The sequence below is a fragment of the Elephantulus edwardii genome, unplaced genomic scaffold (assembly GCF_000299155.1).
Source record: "Elephantulus edwardii isolate Elephantulus edwardi_28Jun2011 unplaced genomic scaffold, EleEdw1.0 scaffold00193, whole genome shotgun sequence".
Classification (NCBI taxonomy): Eukaryota; Metazoa; Chordata; class Mammalia; order Macroscelidea; family Macroscelididae; genus Elephantulus; species Elephantulus edwardii.
In genome coordinates this window covers 5,470,360-5,482,509 of record NW_006399943.1, presented here as the reverse complement: position 1 = coordinate 5,482,509, position 12,150 = coordinate 5,470,360, and the positions used below count along the sequence as shown (strand labels likewise).

At 47.9% G+C, this 12,150-nt stretch overlaps 1 protein-coding gene and 1 pseudogene across 1 annotated transcript; both read right to left on the bottom strand.

Annotated features, from left to right (window-relative positions):
- Nucleotides 1-3,756: 3,756 nt before the first annotated feature.
- DNAJC5 (DnaJ (Hsp40) homolog, subfamily C, member 5) lies at nucleotides 3,757-6,294 on the bottom strand. The gene is made up of 4 exons (XM_006896902.1): nucleotides 6,188-6,294; nucleotides 5,008-5,221; nucleotides 4,232-4,403; nucleotides 3,757-3,860 (listed from the first exon to the last, which is right to left on the bottom strand). The coding sequence occupies exons 1-4, from the start codon at nucleotides 6,292-6,294 to the stop codon at nucleotides 3,757-3,759; spliced, it is 597 nt and encodes a 198-aa protein (XP_006896964.1).
- Nucleotides 6,295-7,752: 1,458 nt separating this feature from the next.
- On the bottom strand, nucleotides 7,753-9,095 carry LOC102843064 (annotated as a pseudogene).
- Nucleotides 9,096-12,150: the final 3,055 nt, after the last annotated feature.

Below are 12,150 nucleotides of genomic sequence, written 5' to 3'. Positions count from 1 at the left end.
TCAACAGTCATTTTTAAAGCCCCTCAGTGTAATGCTTGGCCAGCTCCCATCTCTGCCCACCATGCCAAGTCCAAAGGGCTGCTTTACTGAGGACATTTCCTCACAAGGACCTGGGGGGAGGCTGGGCAGCGTGCTCCTCCCTGGATGACACTCAGCAGAACTAGAGGCCTACCCTGTGCTGAAGACAGCCAGAGGGACTCCGGTGGTCTAAGCACTGGTCCTCTCCCTTGCTGACCGCAGAGATAGGGCCTGTCATGTAGGTGGTGCTGATGGAAAGGCCAGCTGGGCTCGCCCTGCAGCAGGGCGCTCTCAGGCTCCAAGAGGCTCATACAGGACACCGGCCATCACACACAGAGGTTCAGAATCGTATGGCCTGCTCAGAACCACACTCAGTGAATGGTCACCACAAATCAGGACAGCAGAGTGCAATTAGATGCACAAGGAGCTGAGACAGTGGTCAGCCGGGTAGGCACAGTGGTACTAAGCTGGCTGCCATTATGTTGGCCAGAGCCATGCAGACCATGAGACCTCCCTGTGCTGAGGGAAGATGACATGGAGAGGAAAGGATGACAGGTCAGGAAGTGAGGGCCCAGTGCTTTGGGCAGGGTCTGTCACAGGAAAGTTAAAACTTAAGTGCCGGGCTGGGAGTGACGCCTCACACCTCAAGTTGGCTGTCCAGAGTGTGCTGTTGGGCAGAGGTCTGTCTGCAGGAGACATTCAGGATAAAGACCGGGCCTACAGTGTTGCTTGGTGTCTTCCAGTCTCGCAGACTCAGGTCAGTTTGATGGATGCCTGCACCAGGGGCAGTACAATTTTGGCAACAACCTGGCCATGTATTTCAATGTAAACACCCCATCACAGACCATCAGAGGAGGTTACAGGACTTAGTTCTGCGTCCTTCTAGTGGTGTCAGGGACCTTTCCAGGCCAGCACAGACTCAGGCTGTCTTCCTGGATTTTCACAACCTTTCATTCCTCATTGCATCCTACAGTATCAGCTTTGGTCACTGGATGTATCTGATCTTGAAAAATCAGACTTAAGGCTTGAAGGGAGACAGTTTTGCCACATGTGGGCCAGGAAATTGCAGCAGAAACCCTGGTGTGGACACGGTGGTCCTTGAGCACCACAGCTTTGTAGTATGAGCACTGCCATAACTAAAGCCAGCTGGAGGAGAAGCAGGGCTGCCAGGAGACACTGGCCACCTTGGTCAACTGGAGGCCATGTCCTGCCCCTTCCTACACGCAGGAAGCAAAGCTGTGGTGCACCTGTGGGCATGTGGGCACATCCATGATTCTCCCGGACAGCACAGTCCACAGGGAGACAAGCCAGAAAGGGGAACAGATCAGACTGGCTCACGTTTGCAGGCTCCCAGCTCTCCCAGAGGCTCCCTCTGTCCTCCCCACCTGGCACTTGTACCCCTTTCTGTGGAGTGACCACCCCGTGCAATCCAAGCTGGCAGTATTCTTCTTCTGCTTGGAGGGTACCTCCCAGACCACCCTGTACCAGCTAAGAGGGAACAGGCCCCCTGCCCTGAGTGACACTCAAGGTCACTTGAGTGATGACTCTTGTCAGCCTGGCTGTGGTTCTTCTCCCACTAACAGCTCCCAGGTGTCTGGGTGGGCGCTGGGTGTGAGCTTGACATCAGAACCCAGGGCTGGAACACTGGGCAGTGACAGATAAGACCAGGATGGTTGCTGACGCTCTGAGCAGCAGGAGCTCCCAAGAGCCATGTCTCCAGGCAGGCTAGCCCTGGGGACATGTGCACGCTATTCTGGCCACCCTCTGGGTACCTGATATTTCCTGGGCAACAGCCCACAGCTCCAACAACAGAACCATCTGTGATAATAGACATGACTAGAGCTCCATCCAGCAGCCCCTGCTGGCCTGGCTTCGGGTGAATGGCTCCTGGCACTGTGCCTACAACTCAGCAGAGTGGCAGCAGGTGGGAGGGAGCTCAGGCCCATGGTCACTGCAGACCTCCCAGTGCGGTCCTAGATGCTGGCGCCCCAAACAATAAAAGCAAGCCACCGTCATCATCATTTATTGAGTTTTTACAAATTCTACAGAGAAGGGCCTGGGCCAACACGCTCCACGCCTGCTCTCATAAAAGATGGGAGCACTAAGGAGCGTGGATGGGACTGATGGGGGCACACTTTGACACATGAGAAAAGGGCTGGGTTCCCGCCAGAGCTGCCAGTGGGTAGGACCGGGCAGGGCAGACATGGATAAGGGCAGGGAGAGAGGCATGATCCAGACCCCACAGGGCTGGGACCCCCTGGTACAGACCCCCCACTTTCCCTACAACTCAGCTGCAGTGCGGCTTTCTACCTCACACAGAACTCAAGTCCATTCAGAACCTGGTTCTCAGTCATCTGGGGACAAATACTTCGAAGAGATGTCCACGGGCTTGTTACGCATGCATCTGAAGCCAGATTCTTTTGGTGGTGGTTTGGGATTGGCACAGAGAATTAACATAGTCCCCCTGGTCTCCAGGAGCCCAGCATGCCTCCAGCTTCGTATCCTCCTCAGGAGGCCTGAATTGACTGGACTGTGCTAAGTGAACATCTTCCTTCTCATCAAGTCTTCAAGATCATTTTAATGAGTCAAAATCAAGTAGCAAGGATATACCAGTGCACCCTTGTTGGGTGTGCACAGCCCAGGTCATGTTGAGGCGCTGTGGCACGAGGCCCGCTGTCTTCCCTTCGTCTTGTCTCTTTGGCCACTTGTGGTTGGAGTGATTTAAGCCTCATGGGTCTTTGGGTGGGCAGGCAGGTGGCTTCAGGCGAGGAGTACAGGGAGATGCAGTCCTTCCTGGTCTTTCCAGGGTGGCTAGAGCACATCGCAAACTCCAGTTACGCTCTTATGACTCTTTGCAGGCCAGGCTATCCCTTAGAAAACACAGGCTTTCCAACAGTTCACACACCATGCTGTTCAGGAGCCATGGGAGCCCGCCTTCTTCTTCTGGGCTCAATCCACCCAAATATGTGAGCTGGGCTGGCCTAAGCACTGTGTGCCTTGAAGATGCAAAACTCAGAAGGGGCAGGAGCTTGGGCGGAATGTGGAGTGCAAGTGTGCGGGGAGCACGGAATGTGGCTGCTGCCCAACTGCCCAGCCGTGGACAGCTGCTGATGAGAGTGAGGAGGGTGGGAGACATAGCACAGGCGGAAGGACACTGGGAGGGACAGGAACCTCGGAGTTACCGAGACACAAAAGCTAAGCCACAAACACAGGGCCAAGAATTTGGTTTCGACATCAAAAGGGGCTCTTTCTATGCTTTCCATGTGATTTCACCATGGGAACCAGACCACAGGTGCCGTAAACAAAGGTGAGCAGGTTCTGTGCAAACCGTGGCCTAGATGCTGCCGCCTGGAGCCAGACGAGGGTACAGGCCTGCGAGGAGGCGTACTGCCAGGGCCAGGCTGGGCTCTAAGCTGGTTCCAGCACACAGAAGGCCTGGGTGCCACTGCGGGGCTGGGGGGCACCCACGACACGGACAGACATGAACATCACCCCATACATGCTATTAAAAAGGACAAAAAGGAAGAGACCGTAGCGGAACTGCTTTAAATACTGCATGCTACGCACGTCACGAGTGAGGGGACAGTGGGCAGGCTGGGCTGGCCCTCGGCGGAAGGAGGGTGCAGCCCCCAGGCAGCGCTGCCCTCCCCGCCAGGGCGCCCGCGCTCTGCACCTACAGTCCAGGTTCTAGGTGGAGGTGGCCGCTGGCCACTCGGTCTACTCGCAGCTGCTGCTGACTTAGTTAAACCCGTCGGTATGGTAGCTGGGGTGGGAGTCGGCTGTCAGCTGGGTGGTCTCCGTGGCAGACGCAGGCTGGATCACGATGGGCGTGCCTGCAGCCTCTGAAAAGCAAATGCAGGGCTGAGCACATGTGGCTGCCCGGGGCTGGCCTCCTGCTGCTCTGGAGCCCACATTCTGTGGCCAGGCGGCCACAGGCCAGCGACCACGAGCCCTACGCTCGCTCGCCCGGAGGCTTCGGTCCCCGCCAGCCCACCCGCTGCCCAGCCTGGCCCTCGCACGGCTGCACACGGTCTCAGCGGGGACCGCTGGGCGAGTCCGCGTTTACCTCCGGCGTCCGCACACTCGCCAGCCGCCACCACAAACACGCCCGCACAGGCTCAGTGCCCTCCTGTTTGATGAGACAGGGGACGCACTCAGGGCTCCTTCGGACGCCCCACACACTCAGGCCAGCCGCTTGGGCGCATGCACTCACCCCTCTCGTCTGACTGCAGCTGTGCCTCCAGGTCCTCCGGAGACACGTACACCTCAGCCTCCTCGCCCTCGGGCGGCCTCGGCTTGCACTTGCCACAGCAGCAGTTGAAACAGCAGCACAGGCAGCAGCAACAGTAGCAGCAGGTGAGGAGGCCACAGAAGACGAAGAGGGCCTGTGGGGGAGCAGAAAAGGTTGGGGGCCTCCTTCAGACTGTCCCCCACCTGAGGACAGTGTGAGTGAAGGGCCACCTTTGCAAGCCATTTCCAGGGAAGAACTCCCAGAAGGGCAGGCAAGGCAGAAAGGCGGAGTCACTTAAAGAACAGGGTTGTTTGCAAGGGCAAGACAGGCAATGAGTGTGGGTGTGCAGCTAGTGGCCGGATTGTCCCAGCCTGTGCAGAGAGCAAGCGTGTCTGATAAGCTAAAGTGCTTTAAAAGAAGAGCTAATGAAAGAAAGAAGAGCAGGAGGGAGCTCTGGTGGCCTAGCTTTGCTGCCAACTCGAAGGTACATGGTTCGAATCCACCAGCAGCTCTTCTGGAGAAAGATGGGACATCTCCTCCCTTGTGATTCACTGACTCTGAAAACCAGCTGTGGGTTGGTTCTGACTGAATGGCACACAACAATAGGTGAAATGATTCTGAAGCCAGGACCCAAGTGTGTTTGCCCTGTGACACAAAATGACAAAGTGTCCTTCCTAGTCAGCCCAAGCTGCCGCCCCCCGGCTCACCCCAGTGCTGGGCCCCCTGTCCCAGGGCTGTCTCCACACCATGGCCCTCACCTTGGCCCACCAACTGGACAGCACAAAGTAGGTGTTCACATTCTCCTCGCCAAACTGCTCGGCTACATAGAGGCCCAGGGAGCCGTACTTGTCATAGATGTTCCTTTTCGTGGCATCGGTGAGGATGGCATGGGCGTTGTTGATCTCCTTGAACTTGTCGGCTGCCTCTGGGTTATCTGGGTTCTTGTCAGGGTGATACTTCAAGGCAAGTTTCCTACAAACCAAAACCATCTCCTGGTTTTAAACTTGGTCTGGAGTTTCAGCACCACAGTGAGCAGGTCTAGTGAAAGGAAACACTTACCCGTTACTAGCATATGCTTCCCAGCTTTTCACAAAATGACCCTCACTGCCCAAGAGGCCTATGGGGTGACAAACACAGGGCAGCCCTGGCTGCAGGAGCAGCAGCTACCTGGCATGGCCTGCAGGGACCATAGCAGCAAATGTCCAGCAGGCAAGACCCGCCCCACTGTGACTCTCCGCTCCCTGAGGCCCCACGAGCAGGAGTGAGGGCACAGCAGGGGTGCTGTCTGCAGGGTCTGAGCCCAGGGACAGTGTCCACAGCTCATGTTAAGAACCTAAATGCTAAATTCATGTTCAGCAGTAGCTACAGCAGAGTAAGCTGTACCCGTGCTGAAGTTCTAGGGCAGGCAGTCATTGAAAGCTTGCCAGTGCTGTGCACAGCCGGGTCTCCACACAAGCTCAAAACCTGTATTCCTGTAGAAGTAGCCATTCTACTTAAGAGGATGGGTACATCTATAAAAGGTGACTTTATATCACTGCCAAGAAAATACAAACAATACAACCCTTTTAGACTATGAGAAGCACATTATATAGATAAACGTGTAACTGAACATGAGTTGGACAAACATGAGGGGAGTGGTCTTTGTTGAAAAAGACCAGTCTATACCAGAGGCACATGTGGTCCCTGGTGAGGTGGGGGGAGGTAAGTCACTACTGACAACAAGCAGAAACCCTGCCACTGAAACCAAGCCACGGGGACCACACTGATTCTGACTTGCAGGGATCCTGCGGGGCAGAGCAGAGCTGCCCCACAGGGTACACTTCTAAGGAAGAAGAACGTCACCCCTTTCTCCTGTAGAGTGGCTGGCGAGTTGGAACAGCTGACCTTTCAGTTACCAGCAGTGTGCTGACCACTGTACCCCCAGGGCTCCAATCTTACCGATAGGACTTTTTAATGTCATCAGATGTGGCGTTCTTGTCCAGCCCCAGCACGTGGTACAGGGATTCTCCAGAGGTGGAGAGAGAGCGCTGCCTCTGGTCGGCCATGGTAGGCTACTCTACAAAACAAAAGGGGCAATGAGAAAGTAGAGATCCAAATCCCTCCTGAGCAGCTGCTGGGGCCTGGTCTGCACTCCTGGAAGTGCCTCCCACTGTCATCTTGTGTCCTGCAAAAATCCATAGAGCAACCCCTATACAGAAACAGAGACACAGCTAAGAAGCTAAGAGAAAAATGGAAGTGATACATGGAAAAATAGTCAGTCACATGAAAGGCAGCAGGAAAAAAAGAACAGAGTGGATAAGCAGAAAGCAAGTAATGAAGAAGTAGACCCAACTAACCCTGGCAGTAATTCAGTGCCAGTGGAGCAAAAGCTTCATCAAAAGGCAGAGACTGTCAGAATGGATGGAACTGCTGTTCACAAGAGACACCCCTGAACACATGAAGCAAAAATGGGCAGAACTAAGGGAAAGGTAACTCCATGAGCAGAGAAGCCTTCTCAGAAATGCAAAAAACAATTTAAAAATCCATCAAAATACTTATGATTTGAGCAACACTATCAAGCAACCCCCTCCCCAAGAAAAAGTCCTCCAATACCCCAAGGACTGCCAAAACAATGAACAAGTCCGTCAGCCAGCACTCCCCTTACAGGCAAGGATGGAGGAACTTTGTCACACATATTTTGGCCATGTTGTCAGGAATGGACAGTCCTTGGAAAAAGGTATCATGGTGGGAAAGGTCAGGAGAGGCTCTTCAAGGAGGCAGACCAACACGATGCCTAAGCCTGGAGCCTGTCGGACGAAGACGGTGCAGCACAGGGCAAGGACCCTACCTGCTGTTCACAGGATCTACGAGTCCTAGCTGACCGCATGGCATCATCAACCGCTTTGACCTGTACAACATCTACTCCTTTCCCGCCATCGTGGTCTGAGTGAAAGTGGGAGAACAAACTGGTTTCCCTCTCAAACATCCATATATATTTTATGATATAAATACAACACATCCACAAGCTTGTGAATTTCTCCACATTTTCTCTTTTTTCAAGTGATAATTTGGGCATGTTGCCAGGAAGGACCAGTCCTTGATGAAGGACATCATGCTTGGAAGGGTGGAGGGACAATGCAGGAGAGGAAGAACGTGGGTCAGATGGAATGACAAAGTAACTGGGTAATGGGGGTAGATGTGTCAGAGACAATGAGACTTGCTCAGGATATGACAGGATTCAGAGCTATTATACACCGGGTTGCTATGAGTCACAGATGACTTGACAGCACGTAACAACAGTATGTGATGTGCAAAACACACCTTCTATGTGTATACTGCACACCCACCAAGACATGCCCATACTTTGTCTCTTTTTTCATTATTCAGTTAATTTTGTTTTCTCTTAGAATCTTTACACCTTACATGATTTATCCCTCCCACGTGTGCGCAAACACACACACACACACACACACACACACACACACAACCCTACACTAAGAATCTGTAATTTCTCCACAAAGTTGTTATGAAACGGATTCTATGATTTTCTTGTCAACCAGCTTAAAGGAAATAAATGTAGTTTTATTATACTTGCTCCCAGTTTGGCCCACGCCAAATGATTGTTTAATCCAAATATCTGAGCAGCAAACTGAGCTGATCCTTCTGGAGAAAATACGGTTGAAGGGAGCTCTGGTGGCCTAGTGGCAAGAAGCTGTGTTGCAATCCAGACGGCACGAGGTTCGAATCCACCAAATGCTCTTCTGGAGAAGAAGGAGCAATGTCCTCCTGTGCTAGTTGGATTCAACTTGACAATACACAACAAGAAAAGAAAGTACAGTTGAACAGCCAAGACCACTGGGTACATGAAAAGAAGACCATAAACCCTGAGTGCCCCAGTGTGTTGTGGTAGGGGACAGCTCCTCACTGGATATATAGTGTTTCCAGACAGCAGATCCCAAACCATTGCTTCTGCCCGTCACTGCTATCAATATAGTAGGAATGCCATCTCCTTTATATTAGGCTTTAATCTTCAGAGTTTCATCTGGTCCTTTGTGGGCAGATGTTACCCAAAGTTCACATGAAATTTTCCTCACTGCCTTGATTTTTTCATAGTGAGAGAGATCAGAGGTTGAGCCCATCAGTAGGACAGCTTTGCACTGACTGATTTCAGAAGTTCCTCTACTCTCTTTCTCACCCATTCAAATGTTTACCATCAGGAACCACTTAAGGTCACGATATGACAGCTTGTCTTTCTGCTGGCTTCGTTCGATCTTCCAATGGCCAGAATCTCCAGGAATCATGATCAATACCATCAGAAAAAACAATTTCTTTGGTGAACATATCAACACCAAATTCAACCATCATATCAATGAGTATGCAGTTCTGGGGCATCCAAAATCTGTCCAGTATTTCAGAAATGCCCTGTGTGGCACGACTCATAGTACTCACTTCAGTGTGGCCTATCTTGTGATATCCAGCAAAACAAAAGTCTGCAGCAACCAGCGCTCCTTGGGCCATTGTGGGTCATAACTGGCATCATCTTTGCAAAACATCTCTACTTTAGGTGGGCAAACTTACATCCTTCCTTGATGCCAGGTTTCTTTTGAGCAAAGAACCAGTTGCTATTCTTCTACAAATCCATTCAACTGGAATCATTTCACACTGGGGCATACTTAAAGATATCTGCCCACATTTTCCGGTGAAAGTGGTTTTGATACTTGCTTCTTGTAATAACTGAAAAATACAGCTGGTAGTTTTACTTGAAATCGCAGTTTTTTTCCTTCCAGGTGATTCTTTTGAGCTGCATTTCCTGCTGTAATCTTGTCCTTGGACTTAGGAGGACTTTTCCTGGATTATTTAACAATTCATACACAACTTTTTTTCTTTTTTTAATTTGCGACAAATTTAATGAAACTAGTACACACATATTTTAAAATGTTGAATATTTGATATAGAGCAATGCTTTTCACTTATATTCACAAGAGGATTAAAATGATGGCTACAAAACAGCATGCTCAAGATGAAAGAGTGTTAAAGTAAAAATTACAGAGAGAAAGTCTAAGAAGAGGTGCAGCAAAACAAGACCGAGTTTTCCTTTTCACTTCACTGCTGTTTGTACATGTATATATGAGCTGCACATTTTGTTTGCTTTTAATAAAGGTTAACATAATTAGGGTTCAGCAGAAAAATCAGTGCCTTGTTCTGAACTTAATTTTGCTAGTAATCTCTTCCAAGTGTTTTAAATGTACCCATTCAGAACCAGAATTCATTTTGTCTGGAGCAATTCTAGTTTGAGAATCAAACGGTCACATAAATGACAAAGCAAACAGGCATAAAATGTGAGGAAAACAAGTGACAAAATAACTATAAACTTTGTCCTCCTGGCCATTACAGCATAATAAATTTACAGTTAACCAAAAAACATTTTTATCCTGATCTTCAAACAGCAAACTGATTACTTTTCTCCCAAGATAATCATGATTAACTTATAAAAACTGGCATTTACATTTTATCTCAAAACATTTCGCTGTAACAGGAAACTTAGCATTACTGAATTTCAAGATTAAAAAGTTAAAAAAAATCCATTTTGTTGCTTTTGTGAAACAGGAGCTAAAAAGAAAATAAAAAATAACAATAAAACAAACAGGATAGGAGCTAGCATTCAGTCGAGAATATCCACTTGCACTGCAGGTCCTTCTCCTCTAAGAACCAGCACTGTTACATTATTTCTACTGGGCAGAATCCGATCCAATTTAGTAATTCTTCCTTCTGGTGTGATTTCACTAGTGGCACCAGTTGCGAAGGGCTGGTGGAAGTGTTAGCCGCCATGGCTACACTGGAAGTGGCCTGCGTTTCACAGCATCCAGACAGCCCATAGACTTCTTTTGTTTTTCCCTCATAGAGTTTTCTACCAATGTTTGGTACAGGTTACCATTATTTTGAGTAGGCTGGGGGCAGTGACCAGGCCTAGATGCTGGCTTTTAACTTTCCATAAAATTAAATGGACTTAAAAAAAAATTAAATGGACAGACATAAAATACAATATGTTCTTTGATCATAATAGGATTAAATTAGAAACTCATCAGATATGTAGGAAAACAGAAATATTTAATAATAAAAAAGTTTCAAATAACACAAAGATAAAGAAGACATAAGAAAAATTTGAAAGGGCTTTAAATGTAATAATGAAAATAAAATGTATTAAATTTTGTGGACTGGGCTTTTTTTGTAAATTATTTTACAATGTGTAGAAGTTTAAATGCTGAAATGAGGACCATAGGCTCCACCTTAAGAAGCTAGAAGTGTTAAGTCATGTACAATGGGAAAAAGTCAAGAAAAAGTAGAAATCAGTGAACTAAAAAACAAATGGGAGAGTCTCTGTGAAGCTAAAAGTTTATTTTTCAAGAACAAATTGATAAAACAAGCCAGACTGACCAAGAAACAAAGAGAGCTCACACCACCTGCCTCTCAGACTCACCTCCTAAAGGCATGAAACAACATTGTGTAAAAAATAGAAAAAGTCAAATGAATTGGACAATGCCTTAAAAAATATATATATATAATTTACCAAAACTAGCACAAAATGGATCAAAATCTCAATAGGTCTAGATCTGTTAAGGAAACTTAATTTGTAATTATCAAAAATAAGCCTTTCTCACAAAGAAAACTACAGAGTGTGATGATTTTTCTAGCAAACATTTAAGGAAGACATTGTATCAACCCTAAAGAAACACTTTCAAAAAAAGAAAGAAAATTGTATCATCACTAAAAATTTTTATTTTATACTGGTTTACTTACAAAGTTTGTATACACTGTTTCTCACACTGGATCTTTCCCATTTCCTTTTTACTCACCGCTCCGGCCACCCATCAAATTGTGTGCTCATCGTGTTTTTTGAGGCTAACAAAATAAGGACACAGGCGGCAGCACCCTTTGCGAGCAGCACTCGCGCCCTGTGGTCCTAGATCTAGACTCAGGGACCCTTCAGGGTGGGAAGGGACTGCTCTGCTCATCCTCCTTCCTTGAACAGATGGTGGGTGTGAACCCCCGAGACACGGCAGCCTTCGGCTTAGCAGAACAATACAGACTATGCTAGGAGCACTTCAGCCTCACAGGTACAGATTATAAAAAATCCTTATTAGCAAATGATCGAACTGTAGACAAAGAGTTTATACATCATGATCAAATAGAACTTATTCCAGGAATGCAAAGGTGATGTAACATTTCAAATAAATCACCATCTCTCACTACATATTCATAGACAGAACAAATGATCATTTCAACAGATGTTTGTGATAAAAATTCAATGCTAATTAATGATGAAACAAAACATAAGCAGTCGAAGGAATGTCTTCAGTCTATTATAAAGGGAACTTCTAAAATGGTTTTTTGGTGTTGTGGGTTGTTTTTTTGTGGGTTTGGGTTTGTTGTGTGTTTGTTTGTTGTTGTTGTTGTTGTTTTTTAAAAAAAAGGCCACCTAATTAAGTCCAACAAAACTATCCTTCAGTAATGAAGACCTGGAAAGCTCTGGATCGTAGCTGTGGGTGATCTCAAGTCAAAAGGCCTAACATATTCCAGACACAATGTTCTCCATTCTATTTCGGTGAGCAGTGACTGAAGTCTTCAAAAGCTGGTATATCCATCTAGGGTGCATCTACTGGTCTCATTTGGAATAAAAAAGAGTGAAGAAAATCAAAGACTGTTGGTCTAAAAGACTAACGGTCCTTTGAACTTCAGGCTCCATACCTAGATGGTACCCAGCTACCACTCCTGGCCAATTGGAGAAGGATCACAATTTAAAGTCCATGGTTAGCATATGTATGTGGGGATATAGAACAAAACTCAAAATAACAAAAAGTAGACTAGTTTACTGTACTGTTCTGACAGCAATTGGTGGAACCTCTGAGTCTATGGCCATCAGT